Source organism: Phocoena sinus, chromosome 4, assembly GCF_008692025.1.
Source record: "Phocoena sinus isolate mPhoSin1 chromosome 4, mPhoSin1.pri, whole genome shotgun sequence".
In the NCBI taxonomy this organism is placed as follows: domain Eukaryota; kingdom Metazoa; phylum Chordata; class Mammalia; order Artiodactyla; family Phocoenidae; genus Phocoena; species Phocoena sinus.
This window is the reverse complement of record NC_045766.1, coordinates 78,209,466-78,235,971: the sequence shown is the minus strand read 5'-3', so window position 1 is coordinate 78,235,971 and position 26,506 is coordinate 78,209,466. Positions and strand designations below refer to the sequence as shown.

General features: G+C 42.3%; 1 protein-coding gene across 1 annotated transcript in view; it reads right to left on the bottom strand.

Annotated features, from left to right (window-relative positions):
- The window catches only part of HGD (homogentisate 1,2-dioxygenase), a 45,400-nt gene that overhangs the window by 3,955 nt on the left and 14,939 nt on the right, over positions 1-26,506 (bottom strand). The window contains exons 5-12 of the mRNA XM_032630601.1: positions 16,002-16,061; positions 14,207-14,298; positions 12,974-13,008; positions 12,066-12,145; positions 11,010-11,109; positions 8,828-8,952; positions 6,578-6,682; positions 4,109-4,235 (exon numbers count right to left, since the gene is read on the bottom strand). Of these exons, the coding sequence (XP_032486492.1) occupies positions 4,109-4,235; positions 6,578-6,682; positions 8,828-8,952; positions 11,010-11,109; positions 12,066-12,145; positions 12,974-13,008; positions 14,207-14,298; positions 16,002-16,061 (724 nt within the window). The remainder of the gene's footprint in view (positions 1-4,108; positions 4,236-6,577; positions 6,683-8,827; positions 8,953-11,009; positions 11,110-12,065; positions 12,146-12,973; positions 13,009-14,206; positions 14,299-16,001; positions 16,062-26,506) is intronic.

The following is a 26,506-nucleotide window of genomic DNA, read 5'->3' as shown; positions in this document are numbered from 1 at the left end:
ACCCTGGACTTGGAGGCCGTTAACAAATAATAATCTGTGTGAAAAAATCTTATTATCTATAAAAACTAATCCATAAATACTATATATTCTAACAAATACCTTCTATATCTGAATCTAATATCATCTTATTCTTTCATTCTCTAAAATGTTTCTTAGATTCATTCTTTTTCCATTGACATTCTCTTCATAGAATCTGAAAATCTTAATATTGGAAGGTACCCCTACTTATACTCAAAACAGAAATATTCTGTACATCATTCCTGACAGATTACCTTCTGGGCTCTGCCTGCATGCCTCCTGTGAATGGAAGCACTCTACTCAGCAAAGGAACCTATCATATTACTGAAGACTCTGGGTGTTAGAAAGTTCTCCCAAGTTAAATGGAAATTTGCTTTCATATAAGTTAAGTATACTGGTCCCAGCTGTGCCTCCAGAATCAACAAAATTTGACAAAAATCACCATGTTTCCACTTTTTCTATCTTATGTTTCTGTTGAAACAAAGCTCTTTAACTAGAGCAAGAATTAAAGAAATATAACACCTGGGTGAAAATCTACCCATCTAACTATCCATCCATTCATCTGTCCATTTCCTACCCTATCCATCTGCCTCTCCATCCATCCAGCATATATGGACACTGTGCTAAGTACTGTCATAGAAATGAGTAAGAAACAGCCTCTTTAAAGTTCTTCATAGTCATAGTCATAGTCATAGTCTGTCCCATGAGAGTGCTGAGAGTGCAAATCTTAGACAGAGAAGAGAGATGTGGCATTGGCAACCCTTGCAAAGCCAAACATTTGACATGATAAATGCTCCACCCCCTTCCTTACTTGTGAATATAGCCAAGTGCCAAAATACTTGTGGAACTGACTGAGCAGCCATAGCCATTTTGCCCAGAAAACAAAATGCTGCTGCAGGCCCCTGCAGAAAAGGTAAGACCCAGGTCATAGCTCTACTTGTTTCTCCATGAAGCAGAAACAGAGGAAAAGAAGCAACTGTAAGCATAAAGTGTCTATATTTTAAAAGCAGTTCTGTTCATGACTTAAATATGCTGTCACACTCCTTGATCTAGTATGTATCCTCAGGGTCACCTTCATGGCTTAATTTTGGGAAGAGAGCAAGACAGAATTCAGCTTTGATCTGAATATGAATTTAGGTAGCAATGATTTGGTGATGACATTTCTACATCATTTTCTGTATTTCAAAGGACACTGGGAAGGTAGACCTTGCCTTTTTGATTAATGCTGAATCCAGTTGACTAAGGTGCATTAAGATGACTGGAGGCGGGCTTCCCTGGTGGCACAGTGGTTAAGAATCCACCTGCCAACACAGAGCACACTGGTTCGAGACCTGGTCCAGGAAGATCTCACATGCCATGGAGCAACTAGCCCGTGTGCCACAACTATTGAGCCTGCTCTCTAGAGCCCGCGAGCCACAACTGCTGAGGCTGCATGCCGCAATTACTGAAGCCTGTGCACCTAGAGCCCATGGTCTGCAACAAGAGAAGCCACCACAATGAGAAGCCCACGCACCACAAGGAAAAGTAGCCCCCGCTCACCACAACTAGAGAAAGCCTGCATGCAGCAACGAAGACCCAATGCAGCCAAAAATAAATAAATTTATTAAAAAAAACAAGATGACTGGAGGCAATATTTCTACAGAAATCATTCTCCACTTCTGTAAAGTCACATCAAAGTGGCAGAGATTTTGATTACTGCTAAAGCATTATTTTTATTTTTTTTTTGCGGTACGCGGGCCTCTCACTATTGTGGCCTCTCCTGTTGCGGAGCACAGGCTCTGGACACACAGGCTCAGTGGCCATGGCTCACGGGTCTAGCCGCTCCGCGGCATGTGGGATCTTCCTGGACTGGGGCATGAACCCGTGTCCCCTGCATCATCAGGCGGACTCTCAACCACTGCGCCACCGGGGAAGCCCTAAAGCATTATTTTTAATATCTCTGGTAAAAATAATTTCTAACTCAGGGTTCTGGGGTTTTTCCAACTAACTCAGGGCAACCATACCTCTCTGAGATTTATCTATCCTGGGCCAAATTTATTTGAGTCTTTAAAAAAAAAAATTAGAAGAGGCATTTCACGAGGCCATTTGTTTCAGGCAGTCTGAATTACAAACTAAAATCAAGCAGTGGATTGACAACTGTAGCACAGGAGCGAACCTGGGTGGGGAGACAAGCCCCAGGCCAGCATTTCTCAACATGTGGTCTGTAGACCTCCTGCATCAGAATCCCCTGACTTGCTAGTTCAAAACGCAGATTCTGAGGTTCCACCTCAATACCAACTAATTAAACTCTCTGAGAGTGGACCCAGGGAAAAATTTTTTTTAAAAAAAGTCATTCTAAGTGGTTTTCATATCCCCTAATGCTCTTAAAGTGTGGTTCCTGGAACAGTTGCATCAGCATCATGAGGGAACTTGGTACAAATGCAAATTCTCAGGTCCTACCCTGGACGTTCTGAAGCAGAAATTCTGAAGGTGGGACCCAGGAATCTGCGTTTTAACAAGCTCTCCAGGTGACACTGACACATGCTAAAATTTGAAAACCACTACCTCAGGCACGAAGAGCAGCCTCCATATAAGAACTATGTGAAATAGTGAAGTATCAAGGATTAGTATGTGACGTACAGGCTATAATCCAGAGCAGTTCTCTTGCCTTGACAACAGGCTCTCTAGGGGACTAATTTCCAGGAGGAGAACAGTTGGGACCTGTGATGGGCTTGATATTCTTCAGAAAGGACATAGTTTGTTACATCTCTATTCACAAAGTATCTGGTGTCCTTGAAGTGTTAACCAGTTGTGTCCTTTTCAGGTGATTTCACCTGAGAAAGGTGATGCTGACATTTGACCATGAAGTGACCTTCCTCCATTCTGAGGGCCTTTGTTCTCCACCCTCTACAAATGCCTAAATTGCTCATTTAGTCACTGTTGTATCCTGTTAAAGTACTGGCACCTGGGTACATATCGAGAGGCGCCTCAGAGACAGAAAGCCCTGAGGTTAACTAAAGAAAGGGGTTTGTTTTTTAGAATGTTCCAGCTGACATGCACCTCAGAGTCTTCCCAGAACTCTATGTACAAAAATGCACTCTCCAGGGAGTAGAATTGTGCGTTGACATTTAGGTTGGGTTTATAGCTAGCTACTGCACAATTAAAAATGCCAGCTTCATTAAGTACAGCCATGAGGTACCTTATTCATTCTTGGCAATGCATTCACCTGTTAAATAAATATTTATTAGATGCATATCATGCACTGGGCACTGTGCTAGGCATATCCGTTAGTGCCCATGACTGGTCAGGCATCGGACTGCCTTCATTGAATCCTGACTCCACCACTTAACTAGCTGTGAGGCCTTGAGCAAGTTACTTAATCCTTCACAGCTCAGTTTCATCTCTGAAAAAAAAAAAAAAAAAAGTGGCGGGGGTGGAGGCAGATAATGATACTACCTACCTTTCACAGCTGTTATGAGGATTGAATGGGTTAATACTTTTAAAGAACCTTAGAGCCATAGGAAATTGTCAGTAAGTGTTCGCAGTAAGTAAAAACAGTATTAATAAAATGAAAAAAATCATAGATTTGGTAAGTTCTGTTCTAGACAACAACTGCTTTGTGGAAACTGCTTCCAGAATAGGATCCATTCCCTAGTGTGGACTGCAATCTGCTTTACCCCTCCAATTATTATTGGAGAAGGCACATTTTATTGGCTCTTGAACCAGACTTAGATAATGAACTTTCCAAAAACAGCAAACTAACCAACAACATCCCGTGGTTCCTCCTCCCTTGATACCTAAAATGTAGAGAAACATCTTGCTTCATCCTTTACCGGCCTTTGTGCCATTCTTCAGGGCCAGAGGAACTGAGCTCTAGGCATTACACAGTTGTTTCCTTCTCAGAGTCAACACGCCACTGCCATCCCCACACAAGTTGTGGTGTTTAAGTAGCTAAAATTCTGGGGGGAGCGGCACTGGGCCTGGGGAGGCAGGCTTTGAACTCCAGCCAGGACAGGGCGTCCAAAAACACCTCTGGCAGCGTTCCCTGTGGGTAATGCTGACCACTCTGCCATCTCCTTGGTTTTCAAATGTAACTTGGCAAAAGACTTACTGTGGTAATAAGGAGGCCTGAAGGTCTTATCAGCAACTCCCCATCGCGGTGGGAAGATGACAAAATCAGCGATGGCCACTCCGGGGCGGACAGACTTGGCAGTCAATACCGTGAAAATGGATGGGTCCTGTGAAAGAAAGGATAAGGAAAGCCTGAAGACACGAGGAAAGGGAGGTGACTGAACAATGACACACGTTACCCATGCATGAAGGGTTTTTGAGTGAAACTGTAATGTCTGATCAAACCACAGGCCAGGCTAAGAAGTCTGGGCTTGTCATCGAGGTGTAGTAATCACTCATCTGACTTTCCCCTCTTGCTGTGCTTGAAGCAAAATGAATTAACACCAGCTAAGGAGATTCTAAGCAGCTTTTTCACCCTGCTGAGCCCTCATTTCATGTAAGTACTATCCTGTGGGTCTGACAACAAGCAGTGCATGCCTCGCAACCTCAGGTCAGAGTGACCAGAGCTGGGATGTGCTGCAGGGAGCTCTTGGCAGAAGGGGTGCTCAGAGTAAGGTGGAAATAGAAATAAAATAATATCCAAGGGTTGGTATAGATGTAGGATGTGCATCTCTTTGGAGGAATCACGGAGATTCCAGATGGTATCCTCATTGCTTTCTTACCCTTGTTTGACTCTCAGGTCTAAAATGCATCACTCGTCTGGGTGGTGGTAGTGTAGGGGAAAAGGGAATAGGTGGGGGGACAATATTATGATTTATCAAGAACTTTAGACTCCTTCGGTAGAAAGACTGAGATTCAACTTAATGGCAATCAATGATCATGTTTGCTTTCAGATGCCACATGAGGGTCTGGGATTCAAAGATGATTGAGCACTACTCCTTGCCCTCTAGCATCATTAGTGGTAGTGGTGGGTGTGTGTGAGGGGGACTGAAGGAGTAATGAAACAAGTGCATGAATAGTGAATCACAGCAAGGTGCCAAGGGAAATCTAGCTTTACAAATAGAGAGCCAAGGGGGTACAGAGTGCCTATCTCTACTGAGAGGATCAGGGAAGGCTTCAAAGAGGAGGTGACATTTGAGATAGGACCTGAAGAATGAAAGGAGAAAGAAAGAAAAAGAGAGGGAAGAAGGGAGGGAAGGAGGAAGGAAGGAAGGGAAGGAAAGGAAGGAAAAGGCAGAAAGGCATTTTAAGCACAGAAAACAGGAAAGATCAAAATGCACAGAGATTTTGTTGAGGCAAGAGAGCTAAAGCCCAGAGTGCACTGGCAAAAGGGAGAGGGGCAAGAGGTGGTACTGGGAAATGAGCCCAGGGCCAGATGGTGAAGACCATCAGATACCATGCTTCAGAGCTCAGACTTAATCCTAAACCACAGGGAACCTGCAAAGGTTTTCTAATGCTGTGATAGAATGATCAGGTCTGAATTTTGGGAAAACAGCTATAGCAGCAGTACAGAGGAGATTGGGCATGTGTAAATGCAAGTCAAAAAACACTTTATGCTGTGAAAATGAACACTTCTTCATCTGTCATGAGAAATGATCTGAAACTGTTAAAGAAAAGGTAGCGAAGCTCAAATAAAAGCTCTATCAGTAAAAAAAAAAAAAAAAAAAAAAAAAAAAAGCTCTATCAGTGTCTCAGGATCCTTTTTCTTGCTGCTTTGGGCATGATGCCTCATTTTCTTTTCCCTTTTGATTTTATTAAGTGTTGCTGCTCTTCAGAAGGGTAGTTTTGGGCCCCTAGAGGTAAGCTGAACTGGCTCAGAGTAATCTTTCTGTCTCTGGTTTCTTGCTTCTGCTCTAATTACCCCTCCAGCTTGTGGGTTAAGTTAATCTATTATGCAAAGTGAACTTTCCCCCAGGATCTCAGAAGTAGCACTTTATCAAGAATGTGGGGCCTTGGGGGCCTGCACTGTAGGCTGGGGACCTATTTGTAGTCCCCTGATTGACTGAAAAATATGATCGAGTTCGTAATCTAGAATTTCTTTGGTTTAAATTCAAGCACTGAACATTATGAGTAACTTTAGAAGAGGGCTGTCTGTTCCATCATGGCTAAAAAGAGCCGGGAGTGGAGGCACTGGAGTGGGCAGCCAGAGCTAGCAGACTCTTGGTATTTATGAGCAGGACAGAGAACTTTCCAAATCCAGAAATGTTCCTTCCTCACCACTCCATCACTAACATTAGCACTGGTTTTCTTTTGGGGATATATTTTCCAGGAAGAAACCAAGCTTTTAGCCATGTAGGAGAGTTCCTGTGAATACTCTGTAGAGAACTGAGCTGTACTGCAGGGTGAGTGCTGAGCGTTTAGCCTGGATCGCCCTCTAGCTATGTTATTTACTCCTTCACCTGAAGCCTTGCAGCAGATGATTCAAATTCCTGTCAGCACAGCGACAAATGACTCGGGCTTCCAAGGGTGACGCTGGTAGTGTTAAATCTGTGAATGTCAGGGGTCTACTGTGGACCCCTCCCACCTATGGGTGTCCTCTCCCCAGGGCCCCTCCGTGGGCCAGACTTACTGCGTGGTCAAAAGCCACTGAGTTGATGACCATGAAGTTCTCCAAGTTGTACTTGTAGGGCGTATAATTCCCATGCCAGGCCACAACATTGAACGGGGAGACATCCTGATTAACAACAAAAAGGCAGGAAAGGGTGATTTTAGCATGTAATGCTTTTGTAGCTATGATTCCTCGGTTTATACTTGGCATTATTGTCTCTTTTTTGATGTGATTCTGTTCTCATCATTTAATACCATCTTTGGGAAAAATATCACCCTGAATCACCTTGTGGTTGCTTCACATTCTCTCAAACTGTCCTCACTATGCCGCTAACCCTAGTCTTCCAGTTCATAAGTTGCAGCTGCTTCTGATCACATGTGCAGCACAAGCACAGCGCATGCTCCAAGCAGTGCCTTTTCAACAATTTTAACACAATTGTGAGAATCTGTGGATGCCAGCAATTCTTTGACAATCTGGGCCACCGTCTGGGTTTCCCAGTGCTGACGGTAGGCACCTGGCTGTGACTGCTCCCCAGCTAACTGCTGCCCAGAGGAGATTCTAGTATATTCAGTGCCTGGGTTGGTGAGTGCAGAAAGGCTAGAAGGTCTCTAAGAGTTCCAGCCCCAGGGACTTGAGATTTCAGAGCAATCCTAAGGTGATGCTTCTTAGGTCTGCCTTGGGGTAAGAGAGGATCAGTGTTCTGTTATAGGAAGGTAGTTAGGCTAGGGAGTCCAGGTGATACAGTCCATGTAGGTCAGCCTCCCAGGTCACAGATCATGGCAGAGATGGGAGGATGGATCAGTGGGGGCTCACACAGAGAATAACCCATACAGAGTCCATTTGGAAAGTGGAAACCCATGGAGCTGCTGGCTACCTCTAGAATGGTGATCTGCTATCAAATATATGTCAAATATAATACAGGGAATAGTCATTTAAAAATGAACGTGAATGGCACAATTTTGTTCCTTTTTATGGCTGAGTAGTATTCCATTGTATATATGTACCACATCTTCTTTATCGCCATTTGCAGAGATGTGGATGGACCTAGAGACTATCATACAGAGAGAAGTAAGTCGGAAAGAGGAAAAAAAGTCATATATTAACACACATATGTGGAATTTAGAACAATGGTACAGATGAACCTATTTGCAAAGCAGAAATAGAGACACAGAGGTAGAGAACAAACATATGGACACCAAGGGGTGGGGGGGTGGGACGGACTGGGAGATTGGGATTGACGTATGTATACTACTATGTACGAAGTAGATGGCTGGTGAGTGCCTACTGTATAGCACAGGAAAAAAAAAATGAATGTGATTTCCACACTGCATCCCCACAGGTCATCATTTTTGCCAGGCTGGAGTAGTAGCTCAGCACCTGCATTTTAAACAAGCTTTCCTGAGAATTTCTGATGCAAGTGGTCTCTGAACCACATTTTAGGAAATCCTGATCTAGAGAATATGAGGGTGACTATGTGTCAATGAGTGTGACAATGAACCCTCAAGAGTTAATTTTAAATGCCAAACTAGTTGGTCTCTGCTGGTTAGCATACCTTCTAGATGCTGTCCAAAGAAAATAACGTGCCTTAGTAAAATATAAGCAATAAGTTAAATGGGCAAAAATAAAGCAAATGAATAATGGTAAACAGAAGAGATCTTTGGATTATTTTTACTGTATGGTTACTTTATTCTACTATATTATATATCCAGTATATGAAGTAATAATGTATTATATTATAGATTATATATTGTTATTATTATCTATGCCTTTGCTTATCTCCTGAGTTTACCAGGCTGGTGCTATAAACGAAGTCAAACTAACTGAGTTCTGCTTGTTTTCTATCAATTGTTGCTTGTATTTGAAAATATGGTGACCATTGTTGAATATAAGTCTTAGATGAACTGCTATTAACTCATTTCCCTTTTCAGAACATATTGCCCTGCCAGTATATTATGCTTCCTCCACCATTTATAGAGACCTAGATATTGCGGGGGTTTTATTGCTTGATAAATAGAAATAGCATGCCCTTTGGAGTCAGAAAGATATGGGTTTGAATGCTGATTCTGTCATTTACTGTGACATTTGGTAAGTTATCACCACCTGGCCTGTTTTCATGACTACCAGTAAGGCAAGTAGCACCTTATTTGTAGTATCTTAGTGATGTGGTAAAGATGAAATAATATATGTAAATACTTAATACTAGCCTTGGCAATCAGAAGGTGCTTAATAACTATTCATTCCTTCCCCTGCCTACAAACCCGCTTACTTTACCTGTTTGGCAGCAAACATCTTGCCCTGGTATTTATTAATCACAGTGTAACCACCTGGCACTTGGTGATCTTCGTACCAGGCAACAGGTATCAAGAAATCACGAGGATTGGCCAAGCCATTGGCTCCTAGAACATAATGACCCAAAAGTCTTTTAGACACTTCTGAAATCACATAGGAAAGATGCCCACTGTTGCACAAAGAGAAAGGGCTTTCTTCCACGTCAAAAGCTACTCCACAATTTGCTTTCATTGTTCAAAGGCTCATTGGAATCCCAGTCTGGTGCCTTTTAAGGAGGACCTAAGGAATTTGGTCAGAAAAAAATCATGAAAATATCATCATCATCATCACCAGCATTGTGTTCTAAAGTTGTAGAGTGAATATGGTTTATAAACATTTTACATGCATTATCTCATCACTACAGGGGGGGGAAGGGGAGGAGAGGGAGAGACTAGAAAAGAGGAAAGGTAAGATATGATAGAATACTAGATTTTTTTTCCCAAGAAAGCTCTGATGACTCTAGAAGTCATCTACAGTCCTTGAGAAAGGTTACATAGTGTAGCCCCAGGCGTGCCTCTGCTCCTCAGACAGAACTCAGAATCAACCCAAGCCTGAAAAACTGCTCTGTAGCCTGACAGTCTGTCTGCCACTGAGGGAGACAGTATTTGGGACTTGCCTGCTTACCTTTGCTTTATGAGTGTTCCCTCCAGAGAGAAAAAAATAAATCAAAAGACCAAAAATGAAAAACGTAAGTGCAAAAACATAATTTAACTCTGAGTGGAGAGACCTGGGGAGTGTTTTATCATTTCCAGCTCCTGGGGTTTAAAAGAAAAAATGTCCCCAGCTGGTTAGTAAATTATATATATTTTCCAGAGGGTACGTGTTCCATGGAACCTGGAGGCTCTGCTGGCTCTGGAGCAGCAGGAAGCCAGAGCAAAGTGGGAAGAGCGGGTGGAGAGCAGGATAACAGATGGCCCACCATGGCTCCACTGCCTCTCACCTTCCTCTGACTATTTGGATCCCCCAGGGGAGTGACCAGAAGGCACATGCTGGCCTGTCCCTGGTTTGCTCTAAAAAAAATCTGTTGACAAGGAAAGGGAAGAGCTGGGGGCTGTGGCCACCACCTTCAGCAAACATGCCAAAGATGGAACCAAGGGCCAATTTTCCCAACCACTCCTTTCACTCCCAGGGACGTTTTGCGAACAACCCCTCCTACCGCCTTCACTTCTCTCGCTCTCCCGTCTCCAGCTTGCCAGAAGAATTGGGGGTGGGGGACCTTGTTTCACTTTTGAAAGTTTTAATCTGCCTCGTGGAGGCTGTGGTTTCTAGCTCCTTCACAGTACTGAGGGAGGTACGCTTTTTGACGCTCAGGTGTGTAGATGTTTTGGAGGATGCTCAGTAGGAATGTGAAGTTCATAGACTGTATGTCTTTCAGTCCGTTTCCCCTTTCCATAGCCACATAGCCCCTACCATTGTTATGGCTTTTCCCATTTTATTGTCTACATACAAGCCACTCATTTAAGAACATGATCTTCCTTCTATCCACAAAACCCATTCCCACTTGTACACTTTTTCTTAAGCTCATCTCTTTCCTCTTTATTTTCCCTCAACTTTCCATCAAGGATTAGTCAAATCTTATCTTTTCTATGAAGCTGTTACTGGAGACTTGGCCTACAGTAACCCAGACTTCTACATCCTCTACGGTATACTCTGTATAACCTGAAATCTATTACATATTGTTTTGCTCTCCAATGGTCTGTATACTATTCTAGAGAGAGATTTACCATGGGTTGGCTTGGATCGTTTTCTGTTATGCGTGTATGTGATGGGAAGAAGCTTGTTCTATCCTTAATGTGGTTCCTGTCATTACGCTCAGCACAACATGGGAGCCAAGACAAGCTGATGGACTGGTGCACTGACCAGCTAATTAATGAAGCTGTCATCTCATCAGATGGGTCAGCTATGCCACCTGGAGCCCCTGAACTTAGAAGTCTGAAATAAGAAGTCTACGATTGCTCAGGGAGCTCTGAAATTCCCAACTACACTTGGTCTAGGGAAGAAGTTGTCTAGAGAGGAAAGTTGAAGTTTGAGTGAGATAAAGAGGGGAGGTGGATGTTTAACTTTCATGCAATTATCTGTGTCCTATATTTCAAGTCAGGCTTAGAAGCTTGCATTGAAGATTTACCAATCGGTCCCAGGTCAGGCAACTCAAAGTGGACGCCGTAGACCTCCAGGATGTAGCCCCTGGTCTCCTCGAAGACATCTATGCTGAACCGCATTCCTCTCTGGAACAGAAGTAAACATTGGTGTGCTCTCCCAAATTATACCTGTAGTTATTAAGAAGCTGCCCAAGAGCCATAGCCAGCCTCACTTGCACAAGTAATTCTGTAGCCTGTTGAACTATGTTGGAGAGGTGACCAGCTCAAAAAGGAGGTAGAAAGAAAAATTTAACTTCTAATCACATCTGTGACTCAAACCAATTCTAGTCTACTCTCTCACTGGGTCCATAGATAACAGTGCCCTGATTTAGCCAACTTTTAAAGAAATCCATCTTCACTGCTTTCCACCCGTACCAGGGCCTTATCCAGAATGTGTATAAATATTTAGGAAAGTGAATTGACAATGTTCTTTGCTTTGTGATTGTGTACTATTTTAAAACAAAGTAGGGGGCTTCCCTAGTGGCGCAGTGGTTAAGAATCCGCCTGCCAATGCAGGAGACACGGGTTCGAGCCCTGGTCTGGGAAGATCCCACAGGCTGCAGAGCAACTAAGCCTATGCGCCACAACTACTGAGCCTACGTTCCAGGGCCTGTGAGCCACAACTACTGAGCCCGCATGCCACAGCTACTGAAGCCCATGTGCCTAGAGCCTGTCCTCCACAACAAGAGAAGCCACTGCAATGAGAAGCCCACGCACCGCAACGAAGAGTAGCTCCCGCTCGCCACAACTAGAGAAAGCCTGCGCGCAGTAATGAAGACCCAACACAGCCAAACTAACTAACTAACTAACTAACTAACTAAACTAACTAACTAAATAAATAAAATAAATTTGAAAAATAATAAAACAAAGTAGGCACACAAGTCTAGTTACCCTTCTGCACAGGGAGCCTTCTGTATAACTCAAACTTCCTCCCCATTGCCCAGAGATGACAGAGAAATTTTAGAGTTGGAAATAGCAGCCGTTGCAACATCAGATTGCTCCCAAATTAGGGAGAAGCAGGGAGAGGGGGACACATCACCAACCTGAATGACGCATATCTCGTTGGGCTGAACAAGCATCTTGCCAAACTCGGTGTAAATGAGAAGTTTCCCTTTCTGGGGAACTAACAAAAAAGACAGGGTGGCAGTGGGTAGCTCTTTTCAGGCGAGAATGACTTCATGAAGAGTAAAAGGCTGAGGGCTGCACTTGCTTTTTCATTCCAAATGAAAAGTACTTTATTGAGTTTTATGGGGGAATATGACAGAATTGACAACTTATGTTAGCTATTTTACTATCTAGAAAAACATGAATGGAAAAATTGACTCTGCTTTTTTCTTCTTTTCTTTGGTTGCCAGGTAAGGAGCTTGTATTTGCACAATTCTGTGGCTTGACCAGAAAGAGCAGAAGAAATAGGATGGAAAAAGACCCATTTCTGATAGTTCCAGCAGAATGCTGACATTTGCATATCTACTGTCTACATCAAAATGTTCACTCCATAATATCGTACTAAAACCATCGAAATAGAATGGGTAGACCAGAGAAATCCCTACTAGACTTTCCATCCTTCCTGATGGTCTCATGAAAATTTGTATTTATATTGCAGATATCAATGACAGATGGTCTTTTCTTGGGTGAGTGTGAAGGCAAATAGAGTTATCTTAACAAGTTAATCACATGTTGGTATTACTCTTCATTTCTTTTCAGCTGCCCAGATCTCCCAGATCAGAAAGGCCCAGAAGAAACGAGCAAAGACAGGGAGACCAGGAAATAGAGTAGGGCCTTGGGGGTACACAAAGAATCTTTTCCAGACCTCCAATCGCCTTTACACCTCAGTCTGTAGACTGCACTAAATAAGACAGATTGAAAGGAAAGTCATATGTATACAATTAAAAAGTAGCTTATGACTAGGGATCAATTACCAATGAAAGGGTCTGAAATCTTCAAAACTTACCAATCAAGAAGTCCCCATCTGAATTGTAAAAGCATCTGAAACATATAGAATAATTCCTATGATTTTCAGTTTTAACACTGTCCAGGCAAATTAATTCACTGCACAAATTATTGCACAATACCTGGTATGTGCCAGGCTTAGTGCTGGGTGTAAAATGATGAGCAAGATGACCCCATCTCTGCCCTCATGGAGCCTTAGAGTCTAGTAGGAAGTCAGACAGCAATCCAACAATTACAGAACCATATCATCATAAACTGTAATGGCACTGTGAATGTCACATTCAGGGGACTGAAAGAATAATGAACCTGATCTAGTCTGAGGAGGCAGCCAAGGCTTTCCTGAAGGGGGAATGTCTGACCTGAGATCTGAAGAAATCATCTAGGCAAGGGCTTGGAGATGGGATGGGGGTGGGGTGGGGAGAACATTCCAGGCAGAAGGAACAGCACAGGCACCTGCTCTGAGGCAGGAAGGCACATGGCAGGTAGAAAGAACTGAATGAAGGCTAATGTAGCTCAGGTAGACAGACAGAAGGAGCCTGATATGACACTGGACCCCGAGGGACATCTCCAGTGCCTTGTCATAGGGCCGTGATTTTGGCCCTGATTCATGGCTCAGAGAAGTTAAATGACTTGTCCTAGGTTGCTCAGCCAGGAAGAATGGATTGGGCTTTGGACACAGCAGTCTGGTTCCAAAGGTAGTGTGCAAAACTGCTATGATATTCTGCTTCCCAAAGAAAAGGCAAAAATGACTTTTATGTAAGTGTTTCTGATTGAAAAAAAAAATCTAATATGTAAGTTCTTTTATTTAGGATCTTTAAGCTTACGCAAAGTTATTAGCTGAAGCCAAAGTCTGCCACCAACAGGTAGCCCTAATGGCTGCTCATATAGTATGACTTTGGACTCAAGAACAGCCCTGGGGAACCTTAGAAGTTAAGGATATTCTGACTCAAACCTGATTAAAGTCAAGGTTTGAGTCAGAATACTTAGACTACTCCTGCTTTCAGTGCTCCATTGTCCCTTTTGTATTTGCATTGTTATGTGACATTCTTATTTATGCCACAGAAGTCAGTCAAGATATAAATGCTCATTTATTGTCATTATTTTAAAATGTATATCAAGATTGCTCTGGGGTTAAAAAAAAAAAATAGTAACAAAAACAACAAACCAGCCTTCACCCTCTTGCCAGTAGCTCTTGGGGAAGGGGGCTCTCGTGCCATAGCTCTGAGCCACTTACCTGTTCCCCATGGAGGTGTTGCAGAGGAAAATGTGGACAGCAAGCCCATTGTTAGACCTGATGTCTCCAGCTCCACATAAGGTGTGCAGGCCCTGGGAGAGACCCGCACGAGAGGGAAAGGTGAATGAGGCCAGCCCTCCCCCTGGTCCCTAAGAGTCACGAGGCAAATTCTACTAGGGTCTTCCCTTTGGGACCAGGGAACCCGGAATTTACTGACTTATGTTTTGTAGATGTGGCTCACCCTCATTGCCAGGCATGGCCCTAGGTCTGGATTGTCTTAATGGCTCCATCAGAGTTGACCTTACAGAGCATCAATTCATTACTTGGCATTTTATCAGTTTGGTGCTTAAGATCAACCTGAAGGAGAGTTTCCTTTGGAGGTAAAATTAGGCATCTAGGAGGCTTGGGGAGGAAAGTTGCAGCATTAAGGACCAATTAATGCCCCTCAGATATACATTACCATGTGGGAAGCCCTCTGCTTATGAATAGGGTCAGCCCTAACCTTTCCAGAACAGGGTAGAGGAAAGTATTCTGACCAACTGTAATCCCCTCTGCTAATAACCCACAGTCCCAAAGACTTTTAACACATGGGCCTTCCCGAAAGGAGGGAGCTCTGTTCCTCCAGATATCTATAATTCACCCAGAGTGAGGGATTTCTTTTTATATTTTAACTCAATTTGCAAGTTTGGGGCCTATTTAGATGAGCCCACACAGGGCTTGGAGCACTTAATATGATAAAGAATTCAACATGGAACAAACAATTTGGCCTAAGGCTGGGCACCTGGACTCTCCTTAAGTAAGCTATGAGCTGAGCTTGGTGTACAGAACCCTCCCCTGGCTTCTTTGAGCCCCACCTCCTTGTAGCTCCCAGCCTCTCTGCTATATATGCTTTGTTCTGAGCACAGTTGTTCCAATACTCCCAGCACCTATAACTACCAAGCAGAACTTCTAATCAGCATTGTGCTAACTAGAGTTGCCACCCTGAGTCGATGCTATTCTAGCCCAGGGATCCATTTTGGGGAGTTCATGAAATTGGATGGGGAAAAAAATTATATATGTATTTCACTAATCTCTGACTGAAATTTATCAGTTCCTTCAATTAACGTGAATGTAAGCAACAAACCACAGCAGTTTTAGAAGTGCCTGTAACCTTGTACTGATAGAAACCATAGATGCTTTTATATCACATTATAGTTGTTACAGATATCCCAAAATATCATTTATGCTCATACTTTTAATAATCATAGTTGTTAGATCTTTTCATAGATCTTGTGATTTAGTACATTAAGAAGGTAGCATATATATTACTATAAACCAAACCAAATTTGCTATTTTAATATTTTTATCACTGTATTTCAATATAATTGGCTTCTTTGTAATTTTATGTAATTTATTTTATGCATTTAAAAACAAACACAGGCTTAAAATAAATAAATAAATAAATAAATAAAATAAAAACACAGGCTTCCAGACTTTCAAAGGAGTCCGTGGAACAAAAAGGCTCAGAACCCGTGTTCTAGCCAGGAACAAAGAAACGTGAAGTAGGTAAATACCCATTTTCCATTTGCTGTTTGGAGATGTTGTAAATAGCTCACAAGTGCCCTTTGGTGTCAGTGGCCATATAGTGCCTGTACGTAAGACATCCCTCTGCCAGCCCCAAAAGCAGAGGCAGGTGGTGCTATGTCTGCTACTTGCCTCCAAGGCTGCTTCTGCTTGGCATCTAGCCTGCAAATGGCTGGATCACTCACCGCAGAAGAGAGTGGTGGGCAGGTGTGGATAGTATTAACTTACTTACACTCACGAAGTCCACTTTCTTCTGAGAGGCTTTTGGAATCTCAAATGGTTTCCATCTCAGCTGGAAAAGAAATACGCATACAGAAAAATTCTTTCACAAGGGGAAACCACAGACTTTCTCAATAAATAGCATGAAAAAGGACAGCTGCTCACTCTGTGAGGCTCTGACTACTTGTGATTTTGTTATTTTCAATTTAATAATTATCCATCATTTCCTTAAAGGGGCTCAGTTGGGTCCTGTGTGTGTATGCAGGGTGTATGTTTGTGTTGTGTGTGAATGTTTAACCTATATGTATATATATTGTCTTCATTCCTTAGCATTTTAAATTACAAAAATAAAAAATCATTGCTTCCTATTTCTTTTAACATTTTGCTCTGGCACATCAGTGAGTTTTGACTGATGCTGCTTTTTATGCTATTTATAATCAGCTCCCTTTCCTGGTGTGCCAGCCTCTCTGTGTGGGCTCCTGACACTGCAGGGGAAGGCTCTACTTCTTACTTCCAGCCCTTGGAGTTTTGAATTATTTCTCTAAGAGAAAGAAAAAGCACCCAGCTGAGATTGGATTTGGTAGATGCAGTACCAGGTTCAGTTTCCTTCACCAAACCCCGTGTTTGTCCCCAGGCTGCCTGCCGGTTCAGTTTAAATCACAACAATCTTTAATTTAATAATGAAATGATCTAAGCAAGTAGGAAGTAAAATCAGCAGGTCTGAGCCCTACTAGAAGTGTCAGCCCAGCACTTATTAATCAACTTGGCCGCGGGCCTGACCCAGGCAGTCTGGCAGCTGATAAACCCAGCAGCCTCAGGACATCTCATGGAGTGACCTGCACCCCGAGGGCTGGCTCCACTGGTCAGTGCCTGATCAAGGCAGGCCCTCCAGTGGGTCATGGGGCTCAGCTCATTCTGTAGTCCAGAGAGGCAGCTGGGTGGGAAAGGAAGCAGCACGTGGAAAAGGCAGCGCTGGGATGGTCCTGCTTCTCTGATGTACCCAGTCAGGCAGCAGCCTTTATTTCTTAAAAGCAAGGCAGGATTATCACATTCTGGGACTACTTTAAAAGAATGTAAGATGTTGACTTGAAAAACATTGTTGAAATCATGCTTCAGAGAGAAGGAAAAGGTTTAGGACTAATTCCACTGGGGATGATATTTCCTGGGGGAGTGGGGGGAACCTGAGACCAAGGATCTAGGAAAGCGTTTCTCAACTCTGGCACTATTGACGTTTTGTGTCACACAATTCTTTGTTGCAGGGGCTGTCCTGTGCATTGCAGGATGTTTAGCAGCGTCCCTGACCTCTACTCACTGGATGCTGATAGCACTCCCCCAAGTTATAACAGCCAAAAATGTCTCCAGACATTGTCAGATGTCACCTGGGGGACAAATATTCCCTGGTCGAGCACCATTGACCTAGGAGGATATTTCCCTGACATCAGCCAGGGCCACAGCTAAGCACTGCTGGCTTTTTTTTTTTTTTTTTTACCATGATCCATTACCTGCTGCTTCCCTGTTTAGTAGAAGCACAGAGTTTGTACACCCAGGAAGATTGTCTGGAAGATAATATTACTTAGAATCTTGGTTCTAAGAGGAGTCATCATTCTAAATTTCCCAATGGAAGGGATTTAAGTATCCGATCAATGGTTACCTGGGCAACCTTTTAGATCTATCCAGAGATTCTAAACCCTGGCAAGCCATGAGAATCACCCAGAGAGTCTTTGAGACCCCAAAACAAATTAAATCAGAATCTTAATTCTGATTGAGAAGGTAGGGCCCAGGCATTAGTATTTTATAAAAGCTCTGTCTTATAAAAAAACTTAAATGTGCAGCTATGGTTTAAGAATCAGCACACCCAGCCCAGAGAGCCTGTGATTTTTGTATTGCTATTCATGTTCATGTTCAGAAAAGTCCACTTAGTCAACCAACCAGTCAATCAACTAAATTGTTGTATCTAGGGCCAGTTACCAAATAGCAAGGATGTTTAAATAATACAAGTCTAAGGCTTTCCAAACCTAAGGGAAAAAGAAGAGCAAGAAAAGAGAGAGAAGAAAAAAAAAAGAAATAAACAAAAGGGAGCAAGAAAGCAAGAGAGAATCCCAGTAATAGGAAAGCACTACCTGGTTTGTTGCACTGACACTGAAACTGAGCAGGACCCTGCAGGGCCCTCCCAGGTGTCCCCTGTTTCTTGTTTGTAGAAAAAAAAAAAGGCTTTAATTTGCTAGGCCTTCTCTGAGTTCCAAAGAGCAGGCTCAAGCATTTAATAGGAAGAGAGAGTCACAGGACTCCTGGATCCTCCTCAAGGGATATACATATCTGTATCTGATGCATATCTTTGAGTTGTTCTGCAGAAATTAAGACCCCTACCCAGTAGAAGATGGTGACTATATGCTGACAACAAGCACTTAGACCCCAGACTGGTTGGAACCAGAAGGCTGAGATTCCAGAGACATCACTGTGTTACCTCACCACCAACCAATCAGAAGAAAGTCACACACCCTGCAGTCCTCACCCCAAATTTTGCCTTTAAAAACTCTTCCCCAGAAATCATCATGGAGTTTGGCCCTTTTGAGCATGAGCCACCTTTTCTCCTTGTTTGGCCCTTGCAATAAATCTTTCTCTGCTCCAAGCTCTGACATCTCATTTTGTTTAGCCTCACTGTGCATCAGGTACATGAACTTGGGTTTGACAGCATGACAGCACCTTTGTAGATCTTCCTGAAATTAAAAATACCTGTTGTGGGTAGAAATAAAGTCCTGGCCCCTAGAGAAGAGGTTGGTACATTTTGAGTAGGAAAGACTGAACCAGAGAGGCCAATGGGTTGGTTTGGTTAGGTTTTTGCTGGTCAGTTTTTCAAAGTCTTCTGTAGCACATCAGTCATGAGGAGAGAGAGCCTGGAGTGGAAGGTGGAAGGGCACCTACATGATGATGTAGGTAACATGCCTTCAATAGGGCCCACATCCTGGATGAGGCGGTGGTCTTGAAGAACCTTCTCTAATGCAAAAGGTGATGCCCTTCAGATGATGGAGATGTTATAGGGAAAGGAGTAATTTATCTGCTGAGTCTGATGGCAGAGGATTGTGCAGGACCTATACTCAGCATATCATGAACAATAATAAAGACCCCAAGGTGGTTCTGATAAACCCAGTACCCACAAGAAGAAGCCAGCTTTGAGTCTTCAGGTAAGAGATTTGGGTCAAGAGTTTTGGTGCAATATCATGTTGAATGTAGGGAGGGAAATTTGAGGAGAGGATAAACAGGAAGAGGCTATGGAGTGGACAGTGGAAACATCTCCTGCTAAAGCCAGATATTCAGACTAACTGCATGCTATGGAGCAGTAACCCTCTGATCCAAGGCCAGCCCAAGGGGACTGTGCACTGGGCTGAGCCAGGAGACCTGGGTTCTGCAGCTGCCTCTGTTCCTATTTATTCTGTGACTTCTGGCAAGTCACTGGATGCTTATTAACTGACTTAATTCTATAACTTTTTAACAGTTAATTTTGTTTTATATATTATTGCTAAAGAAACCCCCACACAGAATTCAATTATTAACATTTCAAAAACAATGAAATCAGTTGAAGTACCCAATACAATGTCTTGACTATAGTGGATATTAATATATTTGTACTGAATGACTGAATGAATGAACAAATATAAGACACTGAGAACATTGCTAATATCTCAAAAAACAAGACTAAAGCAAATTTGTGAGACTTTTGGAAGTCAAAATGACATTCAGGCAATAGCTAGTAAATTGACAAATGTTTCTAAAAGTCCTGAGATTGTTTCTAAAATATAAGTCAGTTCTTTACACATGTGAAAACCCCTCAGTTCTTCCATATCCTTTCTGATTTTCTGTCCAGTTGTTCTATCAGCTGTTGAGAGAGAGGTGTTGATGTTTCCAACTATAATTGTGGATTAACTCTGTTTCTCCTTTCAGTTCTATCATTGCTTCACATATTTTGCAGCTGTGGCCTGCAAATTCTATTGGAAAATAAACTCTTACTTACTAGAAGTGAGATGGTCAAAAATAATTTGGAAAGCATCTTCAACAGAGACTAAAGTTAGAATTAAAAATTCTTTAAGGTTACCTAAGGAATAGGAGAATCATAGCAATATTTAATGATCAGGATTTGAAATTCATGCTCAGGGATGTAAATGAAACCAAAGAATTGGACTCAGTATTTCCAAAGTCAGAAGATTGCGAGGTATACTGGATGATCTGAGTATCACCTTCAACACTACATAAGATTCCCTCCAAAGCTGCCTTGGACTCAACTAGATTGGATGAGTTGGGTACTCTCAACAACACTGGTGGGCTAGAGGTAGACATATCATTAGAAATTGATAACATCTATCCCAGATTTTGGAAGTAACTTGTAGATGCTTTTGTGATCATAATATGCAAACAGTTGTTAGCAGCAGCTATGGCTAGGAGAGGTCCAGGGTAATGTACTACAGTGAGTTTCAGCCCAGACTAGGGAAGATGGGACAGGGGGATAAAATAAAACAGTGGCTCATTAAATTCTTCAGCAAATCTAGAACTTGAGGAAAAAGGCAACATAATTTATGTGGAGAGAAATCAGGCTTTGGGTGACTCTTTGGCGGTATTAGAGGTAATAGGTAAGAGCACAGTTAAGGAAGATTCAAATCATTGTACTTTGTTTAGACTTTTAAAAGTCTTTCATGAGAAGACAAAAAAAGATGAGCCAGCATAGTATTTAGATGACATTTTTTCATGGATAGAAACCTGGATTCCTATTTGACCTTGCCTTTGAGGGTAAAGCTAAGGGCTTTATATCCATTATTCAGCACCCAGAGCATGAAACATAGTAGTCACTCAATAAATATTTGTTGGATGACATTTAATTCTCACAACAACCCTCTAAGGCTCCCATAATTATTATCTCTATTTTAAAGTGACAAGACTAATGGTTTAGAGCAGATAAGTTTTCTTTACTAAGAACTGATACCAACAATTTCTCAGCCTCCCTTAGCAACCTAAACCCTGAGCCCTTTAATCTCAGCCTGTCTTGATCTGCTTTCCAAACCATTCATGATCTCCATGGCTCCCAGGCTTTGCCACCTTTTAATGGTCTTGTACTTGGTCCTCTAATCTGGGCCCTTATCTACTGCTCCTCAGGTGCTGAGTTGCCTTGGCCCAGTCTGACTCCTGGGACCCAAATCCTGCTAAGGTCCTTCAAAGTCAGCATTCTTGTCCAATCCCTATATATTAACTCATTCAAATGATTTATTGTACCACTCCTTGTGCCAGGTTTTGTGCTAGGTACCAGAGGTGAACATGACAGTCTCTGCCCTCAGGGAACAAGAAGATCCTGCAAGTATGGGCAATTCATGATTGAAAAACAAGGAAATGGATAACTGGAAGTGACTTTGGAAGAGAAATATAAGCAGGAATGTTCCCTCAGGAATAATTCCTGGTACAGGGCATATTTAACATTCTTACACAGAGCAATAAGAGACACACACAATAAAATAATCTGGTTTGCATACAGCTTCAACATCTTTCCAAGCAGTGAAGTGCAAGTTGATGGAGATGTACTTAAAAAGAGCCAGCAAACTGTCCAAAAGGGCTGAACAGGGCAATGTGCACTGCGGTGTTGGCAAGTGCCAGTGAATGCATTTAGAGAAATGTAATCTAGTCTATTTATAGGATGATGGGATCTGAGCTATCAGGGAGTTACTTCAACCAATACTTGTGATTCTACCGTCTGGAAGAAGGCATGTGCTGGACACTGCAGGTTATATGAAAATGATGGAGACAAATACTCAAATACTCTGAGAAATATTGAAAGAGTTCAGTGAGGAAGGTGGTATTTAAGATGAGTCTTAAATTATGGGTGGCATTTGGGTGGGTGGATACTTGTGAGGGAAGAAGAGAAAATTCTAAGTAGATGAAAGAGCATAAAGCACCCAGGCAAGAAAATTTAGAGTATTGTCCTGGAATGGTGAAAGTTCCAGTGTGGCTGATGGGTAGAGGACATGGAAGAGAGGGAAGGGCTTGAATCACCTGTCGTGGGAGCCTGCACTTGATTGGCTGGGCAGTGGGAGGGAGAGTTAATGGCAGGATTTAAATATTTTTGAATGATAATTTAGTAAGTTGAGTCTGGCAGCAATGTGTGGGATAGGGTGGGAAGACACACAGATCAGTTAGGAGGCCATTTTAACAGTTCTGGTAAGAGGAAAAGAGGTCCAAACCAGGGGTGTGAAGAAAAGGAAGGAGAATACAGATACCAGAGACATCTTGGGAGCAAATGCTACAGCAGTGTTTCTTAAAGTGTGGTCCAGAGCCAATCTGAATGGAAATCATCTAGAGAGACTCCTGTGCATCATCCTAGACCTACTGAATTAGAATCTCTGGGGGGGGAGTCTGCGGAATCTACATTTTCAACAAGTCACCCCGGTAACTTTTATGTAGGGGGGAATCACCATTCTATAGACATGGCACCTAATTCAATGTAAAGAGAGAAAGAAATTCTCAAAGATGACTCTAAGGATTGGCTGGGCAGTGGAGGGGAGGGGTAATAGCAGGTTGAGTGTGAAAGAATCGTTGTGTCATTAACAGACCTAGAGAAGCCAGAGAGAGAGGAAAGTTTGGATGGGACTATGATGTCTTCAGTATGGATCCTGTTGAGTTGGGACATGCACATGGCAATGTCCCCTGTGGGGTCTGAAGTTGGTGGGGAGATTTGTAAAACATATTGCAGAGAGGTAATAGTTAATGTCATGGGAACGAATGATGTTCGTTAGATTTTAAAAAGTAAAACATGTGGAAGATGGCAAGAGGGAGAAGAAGTGGTTGCTAGACTATAAATGAGGTTCTGCAATGAAGGCAGCCCCAGAATAGCTTCCAAACCCGAGTGGTGGGACTGACTTCCTGCAACATGGCCTACCAGGTTATACCAAGCTTTGGGCTGAAATTATGTTGGGTGAAGTTAGATATCTATAATTCTACCTGCAGAGACGTATACATGTGGGGATAGGTGGGAAGTGAAGTGGGCTAGAAGCCCCCCCTGCTGCTCAAGGAATTCCTCCTCTTAGTTCACCAAAGCTGGGTATTTCTTATAAGCAGCAATTAACCCTTCATCTCTAAAACAGAGTCCAATGAAAGTGGGACTCACTAACTGATAATTGGAAAGAAAGGGGAGGAAGCAAAGGGAGAATTGGGCTGAACTGTCTTCTCCCCAAAATTCGTATGTTGGAGTCCAAACCCCTAGTACCTCAGAATATAACTGTATTTGGAGATAGGGTCTTTACAGAAGTGATTAAGTTAAAATGAGGTCATTTGGGTGGGCTCTGATCAGCATGATGTGTCCTTATAAGATGAGGAAATTTGAACATAGAGACGTAGAGAGGGAAGACTATGTGAAGACACAGGGGAAGACAGCCAACTGCAAGCCAGTCGAGAGGCCTCAGAAGAAACCCAGCTGCTGAAACCTTGATCTCAGACATCTTGCCTCCACAGCTGTGAGAAAATAAATATTGTTTAAGCCACCCAGGCTGTGGTACTTTGTAAAGGCAGCCCTAGCAAACTAATACAGAGGGTAAGGGCCAATGGGGGTGAAAAGAAAGAGAAGAAAAAAAGAAGGTAAGAAAGACAAGAAGGAAGAGGAAGTGAGCAGCAGGAGAGAGTAAGTACTTCCCTCTCTCCCAGGAGGATGATGGAGACGGGGCAGGGCCAAGAGAGTCTAGTTCAGGACCTTGGAGATGGCCTGTTTTGCAGGTTTACACAATGTCACAGAACACAGGAAACGACAGAGATCCAGGAAGAAAAGAGGGTAATCTAAAAAAAAAAAAAGTTCTGATGAACCTAAGGGCAGGACAGGAATAAAGACACAGACATAGAGAATGGACTTGAGGACATGGGGAGGGGGAAGGGTAAGCTGGGACGAAGTGAGAGAGTGGCATGGACATATATATATACTACCAAATGTAAAATAGATAGCATGGACATATATACACTACCAAATGTAAAATAGCTAGTGGGAAGTAGTTGCATAGCACAAGGAGATCAGCTCGGTGCTTTGTGTCCACCTAGAGGGGTGGGATAGGGAGGGTGGGAGGGAGATGCAAGAGGGAAGAGATATGGGATGTATGTATATATGTATAGCTGATTCACTTTGTTACACTGCAGAAACTAACACACCACTGTAAAGCAATTATATTCCAATAAAGATGTTAAAAAAAATAAAAGAAAAGAGGGAAGTCAACTCTTCCAGGCTTTGGGACGTTGAGGAGAAAAGGATTGTATTTAGCCATGGATGATTTATAATAGTAGAAATGGAAACAATCTAAATATCTGACAACAGAGGAATTATAAACATGTATTGGATAATTATGCCACATGAAAAATCATCTACACTCAAAGAGTTTAAAAAGACATGGAGGGCTTCCCTGGTGGCGCAGTGGTTGAGAGTCTGCCTGCCAATGCAGGGGACACGGGTTCGTGCCCCGGTCTGGGAGGATCTCACATGCCGCGGAGCGGCTAGGCCCGTGAGCCATGGCCACTGAGGCTGCGCATCTGGAGCCTGTGCTCCGCAACGGGAGAGGCCACAACAGTGAGAGGCCCGCGAACCGCAAAAAAACAAAAAACCCCACAAAGACCTGGAAAAAGGCACAAAATATGATGTTTAAATAAATTTTAAAAAGCAGAATGTAAAACTGTATTAGAGAATGACTGTACTTACAGTAAATATATATGTAACTACCTTTTTAAAAATTAAAGTATAGTTGATTTACAATGTTGTGTTAGTTTCTGGTGTACAGCAAAGTGATTCAGTTATACACATATATGTATATATATTCTTTTTCATATTCTTTTCCATTATGGTTTATTACAGGATATTAAGTATAGTTCCCTGTGCTATACAGTAAGACCTTATTGATTATGTATTTTATATATAGTAGTTTGTATCTGCTAATCCCAAACTCCCAATTTATCCCTCCTCCCCCTTTCTCCTTTGGTAACCATAAATTCGTTTTCTGTCTGTGAGTTTGTTTCTGTTTTGTAAATAAATTCATTTTTATCATATATTAGATTCCACATATAAGTAGTATGATAATCTCTACTTAGTGAAGTCAGATAGAGAAAGACAGACATAAACAGCATTAATATAAGAGTATGCACAGCCTCTTCCCCTTCCCTTCCCTGCTCCCTATGGAAAATTCTGCTTTGCTCATTCCCACTCCCTCAGTCCTTTGAACTCCAGTCTCACCATGTAGATCAATGTTGTGTGTGTGTGTGTGTGTGTGTGTGTGTGTGTGTGTGTGTGTCCTGGGAAAATGGGATGAGGACCTACACTGTGTCATTTTCTAGAGGCAGAAGGTAGGGGCAGGCAGAGGCAAGCCATGAACAAGTGGTCCAGGCCTGAGGAGCTTGGGGAAGACTAGGTGTGAGAGGGTTGCAGTCTAGGAAAAATTGGGGGATGGGGATTTTGAAAAGTGTTGCTGTGAGTCATAGCCTGGATGCTCCTTAATGTTTTCAGGAGAAGCAAATGAAGATTGGGTTTATTTTCAATTACTTTTGGTCTCTGGCTACATGAGACCCCAGACCTTATTTATTTACATATATGTGCAAAGAAAAGGACTGGAAAGAAAGAAACAAAAACACTAGAAGTGGTTAACTCTGTATTGGTGGGATTATTAGGCATTGACACTTTTATGTAAGTTTTGAATAAAAACATGTATTAATGGTAAGGGGTGCATTATTGTTGTTTAAAGTAGGCATACATACTTTCAGTAGAGTGATCTGGGCAGGTTGAATTGCAAAGGGTTAGGAGTGAATAGGGGTGATAAAGTGGGCTTAGGTTACTTTCTCAAGAAGTTGCTATGAATAGGAGAGACTTGGGCAAAAGCTTAAAGAGGTGGGAAATCCAAACCATTTTTGGAGGGAGGGGGCTTTTAGGATAGTGAGATCTAAAGAGTTTGACAAATAAGGCATCAAACACCCACTAAGGATGTATTGTTTTGAAACATTTTTGATAATTTGCATGTCCTGGAGGCAGAGGGAATTTTATGATATAATCTTTAATTAGCTTTGAGGTGTTTCTCACTTGGTCCAAATGATATTGATTGAGAACTAAAAGGTAATTTCCTCAGCTGAGGCTTAACTGAGTCAAGAGTATGACTTTCCAACAATTAAGACATTAGGGCTGTAGTGATAACAAAGATAAACTTTAAAGGACTCTGACGTTTAAAAGAGGAATGCTGATTCAGGAATGCGAATTGAAATCTGTAAACTCACAGTTAAATTAGATGCAGATTTGTTTGTTAAATTTTGGGATTCCAGAAGTTAGAGGAAGGTGCATGATGAACAAAATTAGGTATATTTCTTATGTGAGAGATTAATGGATTGAACTTGTTATGTCCACAGCTGAATATAAATACACTCAAAAACAGTTTGCATTAATTCTTAGATGATTAATTAAATATACCCTAAAAGAAAATGGGGGCATAGTTTCCCCTGGGAGGGTATCAAAGAACACGGTGATGGTAGCAT